Source organism: Kryptolebias marmoratus, linkage group LG16 (genome assembly GCF_001649575.2).
Source record: "Kryptolebias marmoratus isolate JLee-2015 linkage group LG16, ASM164957v2, whole genome shotgun sequence".
NCBI classification, from domain to species: Eukaryota; Metazoa; Chordata; class Actinopteri; order Cyprinodontiformes; family Rivulidae; genus Kryptolebias; species Kryptolebias marmoratus.
In genome coordinates, this window is record NC_051445.1 from 12463597 (window position 1) to 12482052 (window position 18456).

Here is an 18456-nt window from a genome sequence, read left to right on the forward strand (position 1 = left end):
TTTATCAGCGTGGCACAGATTAAATGTTTCAACCAAAGTCTGAAAGAAAAAAAAAGAGTTATTCTGAAGCTAAAATAAAAATAACTGGGAAGAGTTGCAGTGATGTCTTTGTGCGTTGATTTTTTCCCCACTATAGGTTACAAAACCGTCACATTTCCTGCAATCAGTTGTTGATTCATATTTGTGTTGCGCATTTACAGAACTGGGAGGCTGAAAGTCTCCCGTTTCCTGAGAAGACGATACGACATCAGGCATGAAGCCACGAGACGTTTATGTCCTCCTTACACTCCAGCGTTTTCTGACAAAGACAGCTAGTTTCAGCCACGAGGAATCAACCATTTGTGACTCTGTTCTTCCCTCTGCAAGCTGCCTGTAACTTTAATTTAACATAAATCTGTTAAAGTGCAACTCGAAATGCTGCATATTTATCCATCCATCCATTTAACATGCTGTTAGGTTGGACTGGAGTACATACAGAACAGTTTTCCAGCCCATCGCAGGGCCAAAACAGGAACACACAAGACAAAAGTTATATAATAATAACAATAATCCAAGCAAATAATCTCTGTGTTGATACTGTAAAACTTCAGGCTTTAAACTGGAATTTCATGCCTCTGTTGAAGGTTTCTTTAATGTGTATTTTTATTCCATTGCTGCAAATGTTGGTTCATTAGGCAGATAGTTAGTTAGTGTATTGACTTCCAGTAACAAATTAGCCATTGCTTTATTCATTTGTCACAACAAACTAAACTTTGGGAAATACATCCAGGCTCATTAAATGTGCAGATTTTCTGCTAACATTCTGCACAGACACACTCGATATGCGTTGGAGATGACTCTCAGCTACTACCACACCAAATTTTTATCTCAGCATCTGTAAAACAGACCGAGTCAGAGCCATATTTGTGTTTGCCAAGGCATATTAGCTGAGACTCCAAAGGTTGTATCACTTTCTGAGCATTTCAGTCCACTGGTTCATGAGATATTTTGCTGACGCAACAGACAAACGAACCCAAACGTGCACACACACACACGCAGAGAGAGAGAAGGAGAGAGAGAGAGAGAGAGAGAGAGAGAGAGAGAGAGGCAATTGCACCTTTACCCGGCTTTAAGGCTTTAATGCTGGCGGGTGACAATAACTCACACATTGGCAAATTTCTCAATTTTTTTCAAAGTATGAACAAGTTGTGGTTATAAGGTGTTTACCTGCTCACTAACACTGCCTTTACACCCCATCATCTATCGCTCCAGCATAAAATTAATCTGTAAAATCATATGAATGTATTTTTGCCCAAAAATCTTGCCTGCGAGACAACGCGCAGGGTTTAAAAACCCACATCTCGACTGTCCATTCTGCGCATGCGTCCACCTCCCACCCGAAAAAAAAGGAAAACATAAATATGAGCCGCTTCGGATTTTATTGTATTTTTCTCTTCTTGTTGGTGAAAAGTCCGAGTTTAATTCTCTTCCTGTGTTTCGCCATTTTCGTTTACGTCCATTACCGGACGCGTTGATGGAAAGAAGAAGAAGAAGCAGTCGGAGTGGGGTAATTGTTTACAAACTGATGGCAGTGATGGGAGGACGGGTGGGCGCGCACCGTCATGTTTTTGTGTTTACAAACACGTCACGGTCCTCCCGTCCTTGTCTCGGCGGTGATGGACTGTGCTGTTCCCGTCCCGGAGGTCGGCACCAAAAAAAAAAAANGAATCCAGTGTGACAGAGTGTGTGTGTGTGTGTGAGGGAGTGTGTTACTGCACACAGAATGAGGAGTGTGTGTGTGTGCAGGTCAGTGGATTGAGTTAAACCAGTCATTATCAGTGTGTGTCCCAGGAGACCCGGGGGAGCGTGGATAAATAGGTGCTTTTCACTATTCACCCTTATTTCTGCAGGATCCCTGCCTCCTGTGTGTGTTTGTGCTTTTAAAACCAGCAGTGGAGCTTCGATAGGCGGGTTTATTTCATTTAAATGACTAAAAGGAAAAAATAACTTCTTCATACAATATAAATATGAAATGTTTTTATCCTTTTGTGTGTGTTGTTGCTTGTTATGTGGAGTCACGCTGCTCTTTTTCCACCGTGTGTGTGTGTGTGTGTGTGTGTGTGTGTGTGACAGCTGGAATTCAGGTGACAGAAAAAAAAAAAAAAAAAAAAAATCTGGGTCAGGCGAGCAGCGATAAGAGGTTTTTATAAATGACAGAGAAAATGACCGCAGGCGTCAATCTGAAGCGGCTGAGCACGAACAGGGGACTCAAACCAGCTGGTAAGACCTAATGACTCATTCAGCTGCGAAATAAAACTATCATTTCTTGATCTGTTTGCTCCAGCAGGTGAAATAACCATATGTTTTATTGGTAAAAGCCTCCTTTGTTGATAATTCTCTAAATAAACCTTAATTTATTTGAACTCCAGTTCATTCAGAGGAGCTAAATTAAATAATCCAAACAGAGTCCTGTGTCTTTAGGACAGTGGCTCCCAAAACTGGGGTCTGGACCCTTAAAGTAACATTAAATGGCATAATTTGTACAATAGATGAGTTTGTGAAATCACTTTAATTAGGATGATGTGGGTTTTAGAGGTCCTGAAATGTAGATATTAGTTCAGGGGTGGGCATTCCTGGTCACCATCCTTCATGTTTTACTTGTTTCCCTGCTCTGACACACCTGATTCAGTGCTTAAATCACCTCTTCATGTTCTGCAGAAGCCTGTTAATCACCCATTGATTCAAATCAGGTGTGTTGGAGCAGAGAAACAAGTAAAACATGCAGGATGGTGGTCCTCCAGGACCAGGATTGCTTACCCTTGACAGAAACCAGGGAAGCAGATAAGGTTAAGGATCGGCCATACAGGATTAAACAAAACATTACATTTGGTAGGTAAGCATCCAACAGGTAGATGCGGTTGTGGGAAGGACTTAGAGACAGTGGAGTGTGTAATACATCATCGTGAGAGGTATAGGGTAAGCAGAGGAAAAATAAAAACAAGAAGTAAGGAAATGTGGTGTTGAGACATTAAGAGTAAGGTATTACTTAAACATAATAAAGAAAAAAAGGCCTCTCTGCTCGGAGCTACACCCAGGTTCTTGACATTTATTGACCTTTTAGCAACGTATGTCCACTTTAACCTGTAGCTGCAGGGGTCACCTCTGAATTATGGCATAGTTTACTGTAATTATGTCAACTACAGCTCAAGCTGAAGTGCTGCACCTTTTACTCCACTGCATTGTTGCTACAGCTGCTAATTAAGAGAGTCTTAACGATTATAAATGACAAAGAAGAAGGAATAGTTCGGGGTGGAGCACGTCTGAATCGTCCCGGTCTTCTGTATGAACTGAGATTCAGCTGTCCTTGAAGGAATGCATGTTGCCCGCCACCTTAAATGTCAAAGTTCGAAGTAAAGATGTTCCCTCTGTTAGTGCACCAATAGCTTTATAGAAAAATGCTCCATATTTTAACCTCATTAAGCTCTAATGTGTTGGGTTTTAGAAGGCAGTTTCTATCTTTGAATTGTTTGGATATTGTTTGTATTTTCTAACCAGCAAAGATTTAAAGACAAACAAGCTGCTAATATGTATGTGTGGGTTTGAAATCATAGTTAAATTCTTTCTGAGCTGAAAAGACAAAAGTTTTGTTTCATGTTTTTTTTTCCCCACAGCTCTCCTCCGGCGACCCTCTGCTCTTCGTCCCAATGGGTCTCACCCTGTCCGCCTGGCTGTGTGGCAGAGCTCCCGGCGGCGCCCCGCCACCCTCGGCCTTCCTCGCGCTCGCCTCGCCGGCCTCCTCGCGCCTCGCGCTCACCCTGAACTCCAGCCCGGTGGGCCCCGGGGACGGGCGCTCGCGCTGGAGCCCACGCCACCTCTCCCCCAACTTCCTGCTCTCCGCCTGCGGGCAGGAGGCGACGCGCTCGCCGGCCGAGCTCAGCAGCGATGGGGTGAGGGCGGAGATGGGGGTGAGGAGCGGCCTTCACGTGTGGGAGCTCGCCTGGAGCCCCGAACACAGAGGAAGCCACGCAGTCGTGGGGATTTCGAGACAGGACTGTCCTTTGCAGGGCTCCGGGTACAAAGCACTGGTGGGGGGAGACTCTCGGTCCTGGGGATGGGAACTTAAAACCAATCAGCTCTGGCACGGTGGATGCACCTCGGAGTGCTACCCAGGTAAAACGAGGAGGCGGAGGAGGAGCGTTTTAAAACCACGGTCCTCCAGCTCTGCGACAAAAGCAGAGGCGCCCCTGCTCATTCCCGAGCGCGTCCTGCTGGTCCTGGACGCCGACGCGGGGACTCTGGGGTTTGTGGTCGACGGCAGCTTCCTCGGCGTGGCGTTTAAGGACCTTCCCAGCGGGGTGGAGCTGTTCCCAGCAGTAAGCAGCGTGAGGGGAGGAGCCAGCGTAAGACTACGCTACCTGAACGGCACCACACGTGAGTTGACACACAACTTTCAGCATAATGAGGAAAAAACACAACTTGATACTAAAGTATTTGTCCCTCTTTTGTCCACAGGCGATCCCCCGGCCCTGATGGCTCTTTGCGGGCTGTCAGTTCGTCAGTATTTAGGACACCACAGACAGAATCAAACCGACAGACTGCCTCTGCCACCTTTCCTCCAGCAATACCTGCTTTCATGTTCCTAATTTTTATGCACATTCCCATGCAAGCAGCATGCGTTTCACTTCACTGCATTCCCAAATAATTTGAGGGGTGGATGTTACCTCCCGGCCTATCTGTGTGGCGTTTGCATGTCCTCCCCGTGCATATGCGGGCTTCCTCCTATATTGGTCCCCGAGGTGTGAGTGAGCCTGAGTGGTTGCCCGTCTCGATTGTCTTTATGTGGACCTGTCCAAAGTGTCCCCTGGCCTCTCGCACAGAGACCGCTGCACCAGCTGCCCCTCCACCCTGGAAAGAAAATGGACGGATGGATGGAAAACCTCGATTTTTATCTCCAGACAAGACTTATTTTGGTCAGCATATGCATGTACACTTTTTAAATGAACCTGTAAATATCATTAGAAAATTAAATTGGGACTTTTAGCAATAATGTTTTGTACAATTGTAAATAAATCTTTTACATCTCAAATCAAAGTTGGTGTTTTTATTCACATAACCAGTACAGGTGAATAGCATTGTGCTTTGGCTCAGAAGCTTTCTACTTAAAAAAGGGGGGGGAAAAGTCCTAATTTCACCTATGTTCTAAAGAAAGGAAATATCTGTATATTGTATAAATTTTAAAACCGTAATTGCACAAATTTCAATTAACCTGATGTTAATATTTAACAGTTTTCACATTGTTTTGCCATCACAGACATGAAAAGTAAAATCCTATTATATTAAATGTGTTTTAAACTCCAAGTAAATATATAGTTTTTGCTTCTTTTTTTTCTCCCTAAATTTAATGAAAACGTTCAAACCGTTCGGCTCGCCGTCGCCATGACAACAAGGGGGGAAAAAACCCTAAGGGAAAATGGCCGCTTAGAAAATTGCGCATTTATGGACGAGTTTCAACTTAAAACTTTTAGTTTTCTTCCTAGAATAAAACAAGATTTAAACGTGTAAATATATATGTTAGGTGTTGGTGTTGCCACTGAAGCCCCAGCAGATACTGTAAGTCCACTTTGCTGAACTTGGTGTAGCCGTGTAAGCTAATTTTAGCTAGCGCACGTTAGCATGAACTCGCTAACCACTGCAACGTTTATGTAAGTTTTTCTAATGACATTGAATTTTAAATGCAACTAAAAGCTAATAACGAAAGCTTAAATAAGCAACAGCCCAAACGCACGGATAGTCTCTGCTTTGTTGAGCTTTATAATGAGTTTTAGCTTTATTAGCTGTCTGACATGTAGCATTATATAGCTTTTGTTTGAGGGAGCACCGGTGTTGCACAAAATTTTGTGACCCAGAAAATTTAGTGCCCCATAATATATTCATAGTTTCATTATATATAAACTGAAATGTTACCAAAAGGAAAATATATAACTTTTTGAGTGCTCACAAATTTCTATTTCCTAGATTAAACACCTCACATAGCAGATATTAATTAAAAAAAGGTTTTAAGAAAAACACAAATCCAATCCTAATGGTAATGAATGGTAATACTCTATAAATATATTCACAAGGTGGCCTTATAGACAATTCCTAATGGGCACTTAGGATCCTAATATCACTTTGATTGACCCATTCCTTTTGTAGAGTAATGGCAGCAGCTCCAGAGGATCTGGGAAGAGGAGGGATAGTTTTTGGCAGAAATGAAGACGAAGAAGAGGAGAACGACACACCTGCGGTAAGAGGCTCACATTCACCTGTGGGAATGTAAAATTTAAAAAAAACGCTCACGTGTTTACGTTACTATTTCCAGGTTTTATTGAGCGTTTTAGTACAGCACGGGCAGGTGGGCCTCTGCTTCTATGACAGCGAGGACTCCTCTTTACACTACATGGCAGACACTTCTGATAACCACGATCTCCAGCTGTTGGACAGAGGTAAACAAGTCGCTTGCTTCTCATAAAATCTCACTGTCATCGTCAACGCAGGCCCCAGCTTGTCTACTTATGCATTGTATCTGTATATCTAAACCTAATATTGGACGCTGCTTTGCTTTCACGGCATTTTGGTTCCCTCGTTCAGTCGTTCAGGAGGTCCGGCCCCATGTGATCGTTACCAGCGCGAGGCAGGAGCGCTGCATGACTCAGTACCTGAAACAACTCGGTGAGCTCTGCAAAACAAAGTTTATCTTTCGGTCGGGGAAGCGCAATCCAAAAAAAAAAATGCTGAGGAGTGTTTTGTTTTGATGCGATGTGGAACAAGTTGTTTTTTGGGTCAAGGGATTTTAATGAGATTAGAGACGTCTCACACTGTAGCCAAGAGGAGCGATAAGGGAAAAGACTGATTGTAATGTTGTTGTGTTCTACTTTTACCTTTGCTGAGCAAACTGAACATGACATGAAAACTGGGCCTTGTTTTTTTTTTTTTGTACTCTTAACAATTCTCTTTGATTTCAGGTTCCAACCCACAATACAAACCAGAGGTGGTTACTTATCCGAATGCTGACTTTGGTAAACAAATGTTCATCTGCATTAAATTTTACACTTTTCTTACTTGTTAGGCTGATATTTTTGTTTTAAACACTCCTTATTTTACCACAAGCACCACCTAATCGGACTTCACCTCTGAACGTTGCAGGCCTGGAGGTCGGGAAGCAGAGGCTGCTCTCTGCCCATCTGCCTTTCCTTCCGGGCAGCATTTCGGACAGAGACAAAATGTCCTACCTTACCTCCTGCATCACGTTTGACTCGCCCCTGATGGTGAGCCGACTTTCTCTGCGTCATCCTGCCTTCCAGCCTCTGCAGGAGCGGAGCGCCGACCACCGCATCCATCACTTTTTAAAAGTGTTTGTTCGTCTGTTGGTTAGCTCAGGGCAGTTGGAGCTCTGCTAAAGTGTCTGGACAGGAGGCGAGTGGGCGTAGAACTGGAAGACAGCAGCGTTGGAGTTCCAATTCTGCAGTTTCATGCCTACACGCTGTGAGACGCACACATGCATAGTTACACGCACACATAATGCGCTGGACTGTTATATCCTTTCCACAAAAAGGCCCTTTTAAAGACTACAAGTGTTTGGAAAGCATTTGTGGCTAATTGTTTTATTTGGAAGGGATCTCTACCGTCTACAAACAAACCAAAGCTGCCTAACGTGATTCAGGTGTTTTGTATGAATGGAAAGAAGTTCCTTCTCTAAAGCACATGTTTCTTTCTAATACAGTAAAGGTGTGGTGTACATTGACAGAGACACTTACAGGTAGGTTTCTAGTCTGTTTATATCTTTTAAAGATTACCCTGGCCTCTCAATTCTGATCCTCGGGTCTCCCTCCTTAGTGTATAGTTTTTCTCCCTGTTCCAACACTCCTGATTCTAGTAAATGGGTTAAGTCTTCAGTGCCTGATAGTGACACTATCAGTTAAATGTTGGACCAGAGAAAAGTGCCAAACATGCAGAGTAGGCTTGAGAACCTGGTTTGGGAAACATGCTTTAACTGCGACTTAAACAGCAGAATTCACTGTGAGGCTGGTTAAATCAATACAAATCGAGTGAAGGCTTGAATTTTCCCATTTTTACCGTAAACCTGGTTAAATATATATACAGACTATAAGGATTTCGTCTTTTTTTTTTTCCAGTGTACTCCAAATTTTCAAATCCGATCTGCACCCGTCAGTGTACAAGCTGCAGTCAGGTGAAAAGGAAGGCCTCAGTCTTTACGGTATGCAGTTTCAATGGTAGAAACTCAGGAAATATTGTCTTTCCCCCTTTTAAACGTGTTAACATGAAGTCCTTTTTGTTTTGTTTTGTGTTTTGCAGGAATCCTGAACCGCTGCAAGAGCAAATCTGGCTCCAAACTCCTACGGTGAGAAAAAAAAAATCAAAAATAATGACAAAAAGGAACGTTGCATTTTGAAAATAAAACCACCATGTTTTTTTTTTCTCGATCTCCTCTGACAGTCAGTGGTTTCTGCGTCCTACTCAGGAGCTGACGGTGCTACGCAGGAGACAGGAAGTGATACGCTTCTTTACTTCACCTCGACACTCCGACATCCTGAAAACCCTGCAGGCCTCGCTGCGCAACATCAGAAACATACCAGTAACGCTCCCTGCATCGCAATTTATCACTAAAGCACTGTCATATCATCCACATAAACCAACAGTGTCCAGTCCTGGTCATGGAGGGCTGCTGTCCTGCAGGTTTTAGTTGTTTATTTGCTTTGACACACCTGATGTGATTAACAGGCTTCTGCAGAACTTGACGAACTAAAGCGTGCGGGATAGCAGCCCTCAGGGACCAGAGTTGGACACCGCTGACCTAAACCAAGTTGACACATTTGGACGTATGTCTGTGTCCACGCAGAGTCTCCTGCGTCGCATGTCTCTGTCCAACACCAAAGTGACCGACTGGCAGAGTCTCTACAAGGTCGGAAGCAGCACATTGTTTCTCTGTGTGTCTCTGAATGTTGACAGATCGGTGTGTGTCTGCTTCACGTCTCAGACGGTGTACAGTGCGGTGTGCATCAGGGACACGGCGCGAAACCTGCCTCGGTCCGTTCAGCTGTTCCGCGACATCGGCGAGAGCTTCTCCGACGATCTCCACCACATCGCCAATCTCATCAGCCGAGTCGTGGGTGGCTTTTTTTATCGCCTAGCTTCTTTGTTTTGTTTTTCTCCGTAGGTTAGAATAGACAGGGGCTGCTTGACCTCCGGTGTTAATGAGTTCAAGAATATTTCCGGTTTCAGGTGGATTTCGAAGCCAGCTTGGAGGAGAATCGCTTCACCGTCAAACCAAACGTTGATCCTGCCATCGACGAGAGTGAGTCTTCTAAATTACCTGCTCGGTTGCACAATACTGAGACCTCCGTTGACCCGAGCTCCTCATGTCTCGCTCTGTGTCCTGCTGTCAGAGAAGAGGAAGATGATGGGGCTGTCTGACTTCCTGACAGATGTTGCCAGAAAGGAGCTGGAAAACCTGGACCCTCGAATCTCCTCCTGCTGCGTCATTTACATCCCACTGGTCAGATTCTTACTTCATTGCAGCTTAATACAGAATGTTTTTCCGGGCATGTATTAATTTGTTTGTAATTACTTAGATGTATGCTTTCTTATTGTGATAACTGACTTTGTATATATCCATAATTATGCATCAGAGTAAATTTTTTACAGATTGGATTCCTGCTCTCTGTGCCTCGGCTGCCTAGCATGGTGGAAAAGGAGGATTTTGAAATGGAGGGGCTTGAATTTATGGTGTGTTTTTAACCTTGTTTAGGCTATTTTTGCTATCAAAAGATGACTAAGTTAGTGCTGTCTACATTATCTCTATTGTTAATGTTGTATTTGTTCTTACTCTGTGTGTGTGTGTGTGTGTGTGTGTGTGTGTGTGTGTGTGTGGGGGTGGGCGGATTAGTTCCTCTCGGAGGACCGCCTGCATTACCGGAGTCAGAGAACCAGGGAGCTGGACAACCTCCTAGGAGACCTGCACTGTGACATTCGAGGTCTTTTATTTTCCCCCCCGTGAATCAGCCACCCGGTGGTGCTCCTGGTATCTGCGCAGCTTAAATCTCAAGATGCTTTTTTTCTCCATATCGTGTCTCAGATATGGAGACGGCAGTGATGGCCGAGCTGCAGAACGCCGTCCTGGACAAGAGCGCTTCTCTGTATCAGGTTGGTGGGCGTCGCTCAGCGCATCTAGGTTACAGCGCGTAAAACCTGACGCCCACTCCGATGAAATGATTGTTGGCCTCAGAGTAGCACTTTCAACGTGCGTGAGTGGAATTTAGATGTGATTCAATCTTTCTTGTGAAAATAATTTGCTCAGTTTTGTACGACTTGCTGCTGTGGCAGATTCCTGTCAACAGTTGTTAAGAGATATTTGTTGATATTTTTTTAAGGACACAAAAACACAGGGTTTGTTATTACACTTTTATCAGACTGCCTATTAACTATTAGGCAGTTCAAGTGAAAACAAACAAAAAGCTTTATTATGGGTTTCAAAAAATAGTGTTTTATAAAACGCTCACTCATTCACTATTTAACAATTTCAATTAAATAATAAAATATATCAAGATGTATGAAAGCAAAATCTACTTCTAGTTTCCATACCTGCTTTGTTTTTTCTAAATCACAAAATTCTCCCCAAAAAATTTGGTTTAACTGGAGGATTTCATCTCTGCCCCGTCATCCGACACATTTGATTTCTGTTTGATGAAGCAGCTTTTTAAAAAAATTTTTTTCATTGTGATTAATTTTAGGTTTTGGAGCTCACCGCCGAGCTGGACTGTCTGATGGCTATGAGCAGTGCCTCCCAGGAGTACAGCTACACCTCGCCCAAGCTCGCCAGCCACAGAAACATCACGGTCGTACAGGGCAGGTAAAAGCAAAAGATTCAAATTAATACAAAGCAGATCACGACCGAAAAGACCGCGATTCCGGATACGAGCGGCGGAAATGAGCTTCCTCTGTAGAGCAGCTGAATTCAGCCTCAGAGATGAGGTGAGGAGCTCCATCATCCGGGGGAGCTCGAATTAGAGCCGCTGCTCCTCCTCATAGAAAGGAGTCAGCTGAGGTGGTTCAGGCATCTCCTTAGGACGCCTCCCTTTGGAGGTTTTCTGGGCTTGTCCCCCTGGGAAGAGACCTCGGGGCAGACCCACTACTCGCTGGAGGGATTATGTATTCTCTCTGGTCTTGGGATCCTCCAGGAGGAGTTGGAGGGCGTTTCTTGGGAGATGGAGGTCTGGGTTTCCCTCCTGGACCTGTTGCCTCCGTGACCCGACCACAGATAAGAGGTAGAAGATGGACGGATGGCACACAAATCACATTATGCTGCCTGTCTGTATTGATCTTCCAGACATCCCTTACTGGAGTTGTGTTCTCCTGTGTACGTGGCCAACAACTTCCAGAGCTCTGAATCCGAAGGCAGAGTGAAGATCATCACGGGGCCCAACTCCTCTGGCAAGAGCATCTACCTCAAACAGGTAGCACAGTCTGACTCCAGCACGCAGGTATAACAGTAACAGCTGCGATGAGGAAGGGGTTGATTCTTTTACACTGGTTTGCTCAGGAGTCAGTTCTGTTTGTGTAAAAGACCCAGCCCAGACTTAGCCGTTTAATTTGTGACATGTTTTTTTTATTTTTCTCTTGGTCTTTTGTAGTTACACTTCAAAATGAGTTGGGGTGAAGCAAACATAAACAAAAAAAAACTACAAGACAACACTATTTTCCTGTTGAAGCTGTAGAAGCGTGTAACCAAAACAATAATCATCTAAATCAGTGTCCAATCATGGAGGAACACCATCCTGCAGGTTTTACATGTTTTCTTTTGCTTTGACACACCTGATTTGAATGAGTGAGTGATTATCAGGCTTCTGCAGACCTTGTAGTCCTCCTAAAAAGGAGAAAAACATCAAAAAACTGCAGGATGGTGTTCCTCCAGGACCAGGATTGGACACCCTAAACAATTGTGTCCGTCTACCTTTGTTTTGTTTTTTTTTCCTCATAGCTCAGTTACCCCATTAATTGGTCGCACCATATGACTAAAAATATGAAAGTGTGACAATAATAAAGAGAATGGCTTACACAAACACAAACCCTGTAACATTTATTTTTTTACCGCCGGACTTGGCTCTTCTACCCTCTGCCCTCCAGGTGGGCCTGATTGCGTTCATGGCTCTGATCGGCTCCGACGTGCCGGCGAAGGAGGCAGAGATCGGTTTGCTGGACGGGATCTTCACCCGCATGCAGAGCAGAGAGTCCGTCTCTGTGGGGCTCAGCACCTTCAGGATAGATCTCAATCAGGTTCCTCACACACACACACACACACACACTTGTAAACACAAACGTGTGTCAGTGTCCGTGTGGGTGTACAGCTCCAACACTCCTGGCCTTTAGCTCCTCTCCCACTCTCCACCTGCTGAGTATTGTTAAAGAAGCACCGGTTCTTCTTACAGCCTTCACACACACACAATAAAAAACAACGTGTTAAAGAACAGTTTGTTGATCTTTTTTTTCTTTTCCCAGATGGCCCTGGCTCTTAACAGTAGTACTGGCAACTCATTAGTACTCATCGATGAATTTGGGAAAGGAACCAACACAGTAAGGAGAAATTTGTCCCACCACTTTGTGATATAAGTACACGTGTACTAAGATACTAAAAATACTTCATGTGAAGCAGACAAAGACCTTCAACCCTACGTGTTCCACCTAATTAAAAAAAGTCTAAAAAACTTTTATTTTCTCACCTCCTCTAACAGTTAAGACGAAGTGTTGCTGTAACGACAGAAATAGAAAAGCCGCTCATCCGTCTCTGTCCGCTCTGAGAGAGACAGGGCGTCTGAACCAAACACGTTTATTAAATAAAGAACACAAAAAAATGTGCGAAGCAGTCTAAAAACAAATCTGCAACGCACGATGAGTACGACCCATCTTTGCTCTATAAATAAAAATTTTAAAAAAGCAGGAAGACGTGTAAACTTGTTGTGGATTAACGGTGTTGGCTGTAATGGACCAATTCAGCTTCTTTAACCTCCAGAGATTTTAACATATTTTAGCTGAGCCGTCTGGCAGCAGATTTGCTTTTTCTGTTGCTCATATAGTACCGTTTAATGCCACACTGGACAAGCTGTTATCAGGAGAGAAAAAAACTTGTCAAATTTCTGTTTTAGCACCAAAACATAGCTGAGTCCAAATCAGACCCAAAAGTGTTTGATTGCTGAATTCTGTCCTAATGAGTTCAGATGTCGCTCTTTAAACGCCAGATATATAAATGAGCAAATGTTTGCCTAATAGATGAATAAGTTGTTTGTTGCCTTCACAGCTTGTTTTTTTTTTCTGCACTAAAGACGTCAGAAGTGTAAAAGTGCAGCCTGCAGGTGGCACAAGAGCCCCAGCTGATTATTTTTTTATTATACAGTGTCAGAATTCAGAGTAAATCCTCCCCCCTACAGAGCTCATATCTGCTGCTGAGTCTCTTTTATTTATAGATTCAATTAAACACTTAAAACAGAACTGTTCTGGTCCACACTATGTAGAAAATAACAGCAAAGCTAAATCTAACTATTGATTTATTTAAGAAACGGTGGAACACATTGATAACAACATATTTGGGACTGGCGTTATGGCGTGTTAGCTTTCATGTTCAGTTAACAAACTTGTAAGTATCTAGACATATGAGGAATATCTTCCCTTTGTTTTAGTTTTAATTCCTCTAAACTGTAGAGAAAAGATTTATTACGATGTCAGACGTTCACCGATGTTCCTGTTGTGTTAAGCTTGGAATGTGAATAAAACAATTTGTTAAAAACATAAAATAAATAAACAGAGAAAAAAAAACGGTAAGTTTACTTTGATGGAGGGCTGAATGTATTTATAATCAAGTAGAACAATTATTGTAGTATAAATCAGGTGCAGAGCGGACTTAATTTTTGATTCTTATCCTGTAACATTTTACGTTTTCATCTGTTCAGGTACGATGCGTTTTTAAACATACTGTCGCTCAGTCAAAGATATAAAAAAAGAAAATCTGGTGAATTAGCGTTTTTATCTGCAGACGGTTGGTCCTGGTAATCAGTTTATCGTCTGAAACCAGACGGCAGAGTCTGACCGATGGCGGCGGAATGATCTTATCGCTCCCTGTTCAGGTGGATGGGCTGTCTTTACTGGCCTCGTCGATCTCCCACTGGCTGAGCAAGCCTCCAGCGGACGTTCCTCACATCCTGTTGGCGACTAACTTCCACAGCCTGCTGCAGCTCGGCCTGCTCCCAGCCAGTGAGCTTCTGTCCTTTCTGGTACGGAGACCTGCCGCCTCAGGGGAGTTTGGACAGCAGAAACGTCCAAATAACCAATCGGATAACTCTGTCACTTTTAAACCTCTGTAAGTGTGACGAAGTGGTTAAATGTGTGTTTCTGGTTAGACTCTAGAGACGGCCGTGGACGGAGACGAGTTGGTGTTTCTGTACCAGCTGAAAGAAGGAATCTGCCAGTCCAGCTACGCTGCCAACATCGCTGCACTGGCAGGCCTGCCAACTTGTCTTGTACACAGAGCTGTGGAGGTCAGCGCACACACACGCACACACACACACACACACACACATAGAAGCAACACCACAAACTGAATATATATTTCTGTTTAAGGCGTCTGAACATTACAGGACAGGAAAACCCATCAAACACATTGACAAAGCATCGTCAGAGGAGCAGGCCAAGAGGTTTGTTGAACTTTATTTGCATAAAATGAGATAAAACAGGGGTGTGTGTGTGTGTGTGTGTGTGTGTAAGACGAGGTGTGTGTATGTCTTAACAGGTGCAGCTCTGTGGTGCAGCGGTTCCTGAGTTTGGACCTGGAGGACAAGGAGTTGGAGCTGCAGAGTTTTATGAAAGATGAGCTGCTGCCCTCTGCTGGAGAGCTGCTGAGCCGCAGCTGAGCTCTCCCGCCGCAGCCGACGCGTTTCCACGCCTCTGTGGTCGGTGCGTTCAGGGCTTACGAAAGGTTCGAGGTTTGTTTTGAGAGATAGCGAGCGTTCGATGAGGTTCTCCTGCAGACAAAGTACAGATATGAAACATTTATGACCAATTCTTTTTGGCTTAAATGACAGAAATATTTGGTCTCTTCTGGGTTTTAATGGTTGATGTAACAAAAACAAACAGGTCTTGGGAATACATTGTGTATTTCTGCAGGTATTCAGTGCAAAACCAAAATAATAAGTTCATTTATTTCATTAATAAACTATATAAAAACTGAGATAATTCTGCTATTTTTATCTTCTTTGTGAGTCAGTTCAAACACTAGTAAAGGTCCCATACAAAGAATTTATTACTGCTTTATAAACAGAGTTTGTAAACATTTACAATCATTTTTTTACTGTTCAAACATTGAAACCAATCACTATTTTTCAAAATCCGGTGTTCTGCTTTTATCTGTTCAGCTTACTTTTTAAACTAAATATCCCCCCCAAAAAGGATAGTATTGGATCTAAAAATGCTCACAGTTCCTACATGCAGGTAAATTACTGATAAATGTTTGATATTTAAAATCCAAGATGTAAAGAAGTGAGTAAAAGTACAGCTCTTGTTTTTTTCCCAAAAAGTGAACCTGCTTTGGTGTAAAAACAGTTTTTTACGACTGTTTTATAAATGACTTTTAATGCTTTTTAAAGGAGCTCTTATTGCCAAGCTGACCTAAATCCTTCATCATATGATTAAAGTTCCTCCAGCGTAAATTCACACAGTTTTAAAAAATTAAAAAAAAACCAAAATGAATAAATGCTCGTTATTCATCCCATCGAGGCGTAGGTCAGCTGCCAGGTAGCTACGAAAGCCGCGGTTAGACGTAGAAGAGTGTGGGCGCAAAGTTTGTGCGCCGCGTTGCAGAAGGGCGTGTCGCAGCAGAATTTGGTCAGGACGAAGACGGTCCTGTTCGAAGAGAGTGCCGCCACCGTCGTCGTCGTTTCCACACCGCACTCCTCGGCTCTCGCGCAGCCCAGCATCTTAATGTCCAGGGCGTCGGCTGAAAGGGACAAGAGAACGCTCAGTGCGGGTCGGGGACACGATTCGGCAGCCTGGTCACAAGCAACACGCACCTGCCTTCGCCCGGCCCGTGTAGCAGCGCTCCCCGCGGCTGCACTTGGTCTCAGTCGTGTAGCAGGCGTCCCAGAAGCCCAGGTCGCAGCGAAAACACTCCAGATAATCTTCCTCTTCTTGTAATCCCATCGACTCCACGAGAGGCTCCAGCTGCTCCTCTTTGTCGCCTGACCTCAGAGAACACCAGTTATCGCTAAACAGACAAGTCAGTGTTCGAGTCGTCCCCGCCGCATTTGTTTATTTTTCACCCCCGAGCAGATGAGCCTCACGGATCGAAGACCCAGCCGTGACCAAAATGCTGCACAAAACATAACTTTTAAAAGTGGATTAAAATACAAATGTTCTCGTGCCGTTTATGTAATCCGACACGTTATTTCTGGGGGTGTTGGAGGACGTTACACCAGACCGCCAACACGTTCTGTTTAGCACTTCGGGCGTCTCAGAAGTGGACGCTTTGTTTGTTCCGCGGCAGTCTGCAACTTGTTCCTTCGAGCAGAGAAAGTTGCCGGAAGAAGAACAAGCCGAGGGATGATGTTGTGTTTTTTTAATTTTTTAAGACAGTTAATGTCGTTACCAGAAACGTTGTCAGGAGGATAAACTAACCGGGTCCTTCAGCCGTGATGCTCTTAAGTTTCAAACTCAAAGTCCCAGGTCCAGTTTTCCCCTCTCAGCTAGGTCGTTGTTAACGGTTTTAGATTTCCTCCTCAGCGCCATTAGACGCGCGGGGCTCACGGTCCTTATCCCCGCTGATCTCGTTAGTGCGAGCTCAGTTTAACCAGCAGACAGACGAGAGGCGAGGTGCGCTTCATTAGGAGGAAGACAAACTGAGTTTTCATAACTTCCAACTCTAAATTTGTTGCCCGTTTATGTTTCAGCGCAGAAGAATCCTGCAGACCTGTTTTATCTCGACGAAGGCTAACTGTGATAATAAAAGAATCTGTAGTAACTTATGTGGCTAAGCTTCCCGTTATAAACTTAGTGTGCCTTATTTTATTTTTTTTACACGGAAGAGGAAGACGAAATTGTCACATTTGACCACGAGCGTTTCTGCAGAAACCATTTCAGCAGAGTTTATTTTATTGAAACCTGCGAAGAAGTAGACTTTGTGGAAGATCGGAGAAGCTCCCTGCTGTAATAACACGTTTTCCAAGAGTTTGCTGTTTTCAGATGATTTTTATTTTATTGTTATTATTTTATTTTCCACAGTAAGCAGAAATCAGGCGGTCTGACCGGCTCATCTGGTTGACGTTTGTGTTTCAGTTGAATGGAAAAACAAGAGTCGTATCTGATTTGATTAAAAGTCATAAAAGCATCCCTTAGCTCGCACGGTTCCCGTGAGATCTCGATTCACGGCGTCCGTAATCAGCGCAGGGATCCTGTAAACGCTGCTGTTGGGTTTACACCTGTTGGCGTTACCCCCCCTCCTCATTTTAAAAAAACAACAAACACACCTTTTTTTTTTTTTTGTTACAGGTGTGGGGGAAACTCGGCTTACCTTGAGCAGGCGTGAGCATCGCCACGGCGAAAACCAGAAACATTAGTCCCCTCATTGCGAGCAGGGTGTCCCTCGTCTCTGACTGCGCTGCGAGGACGGCCGAGGTGACCGGAAGCTGCGCTGAAATTGGATTAGTGAGTAATGCTCTCGTTATCCATTCACAACCCGTCATACCTGATGGGAGGCGTCAAACCAGATATTTGTGCACTGGCAATAAAAAAAACGAACAAAAATAAATTAAAGCCCAATTAGACGAGTTTTATGATTCTCTTGACATTAAAAAAAAGTAATTTAGTTTAGTGACGTTATTAGAAAATTGTGTTGGTTCCCATGTTTCTACTGAGGAAGTGTTTCCACACATCTCTCGCTCCGTGTCGATGCTTTCAACTTGACTTCTTATCTAAATCCCCCCCCCCCCTTCCATAAAAGCGACATTTCTCTGCTAACCTCTGTTTTCAGTCTGCCTGAGTCTCAGAGACTCTGAGTCAGCGTAGGGTTAAGCAGCTTACAGCTCCCTGTCCGTCTGCTCAGATATGTATCACACCAGAGAGGAGAGGATTTGACTCGGTTAGATTGTCTGAGCAGCCCAAAAAAAAACAAAAAGCAAAAAAACCTGCACTGCTGACTTATGTAACGCAGCGAAAACAGATCTAGGAGCGAGGAGATTCGCTGAGAATGTGCGGCGGAGATGTGCTGACACCGTCTCCCTCTCGTCGGTTTCCATGTCGGGATCAGAAACGCATAATCGCCCGGTCATGGCCCGCTCTGCGGCGCAGCCCGTTTCCAAATGTGAAGTGTGTGTGTGTGTGTGAGATCATCTCGCGCTGAGCTGGACTCCATCATGGGTGAGAGCGAAGAGTGGGCTGCTT

General features: G+C 44.0%; 2 protein-coding genes across 8 annotated transcripts; both read left to right on the forward strand.

Moving 5' to 3' along the window:
- Window positions 1-1374: 1374 nt before the first annotated feature.
- LOC108241078 (SPRY domain-containing SOCS box protein 2) lies at window positions 1375-5158 on the forward strand. Of its 6 annotated transcripts, none has more exons than XM_025007776.2 (3): window positions 1375-1546; window positions 3651-4410; window positions 4492-5158. In XM_025007776.2, the coding sequence occupies exons 1-3, from the start codon at window positions 1514-1516 to the stop codon at window positions 4620-4622; spliced, it is 924 nt and encodes a 307-aa protein (XP_024863544.1). In that variant the 5' UTR covers window positions 1375-1513; the 3' UTR covers window positions 4623-5158. The 6 variants fall into 6 exon arrangements, with proteins under 6 accessions (XP_024863544.1, XP_017280486.1, XP_024863546.1 ...); XM_017424997.3 differs by lacking the exon at window positions 1375-1546 and adding an exon at window positions 2131-2259 and having other exon boundaries at window positions 4492-5155; XM_025007778.2 differs by lacking the exon at window positions 1375-1546 and adding an exon at window positions 2296-2872 and having other exon boundaries at window positions 4492-5156.
- A 273-nt stretch (window positions 5159-5431) lies between these two features.
- msh5 (mutS homolog 5) lies at window positions 5432-17648 on the forward strand. 2 transcript variants are annotated; one of them, XM_017424953.2, is made up of 27 exons: window positions 5432-5589; window positions 6175-6265; window positions 6341-6464; window positions 6610-6690; window positions 6984-7037; window positions 7165-7286; window positions 7394-7503; window positions 7742-7777; window positions 8154-8236; window positions 8335-8380; window positions 8476-8614; window positions 8879-8941; window positions 9017-9145; window positions 9262-9334; window positions 9426-9535; window positions 9685-9765; window positions 9926-10013; window positions 10115-10182; window positions 10770-10888; window positions 11366-11492; window positions 12163-12312; window positions 12535-12609; window positions 14154-14300; window positions 14427-14564; window positions 14647-14720; window positions 14816-14979; window positions 17566-17648. In XM_017424953.2, exons 2-26 carry the CDS (start codon window positions 6179-6181, stop codon window positions 14934-14936), a joined length of 2445 nt encoding a protein of 814 aa, XP_017280442.1. In that variant the 5' UTR covers window positions 5432-5589; window positions 6175-6178; the 3' UTR covers window positions 14937-14979; window positions 17566-17648. The 2 variants fall into 2 exon arrangements, with proteins under 2 accessions (XP_017280442.1, XP_037836016.1); XM_037980088.1 differs by lacking the exon at window positions 17566-17648 and having other exon boundaries at window positions 14816-14986.
- The last annotated feature ends 808 nt before the right edge of the window (window positions 17649-18456 follow it).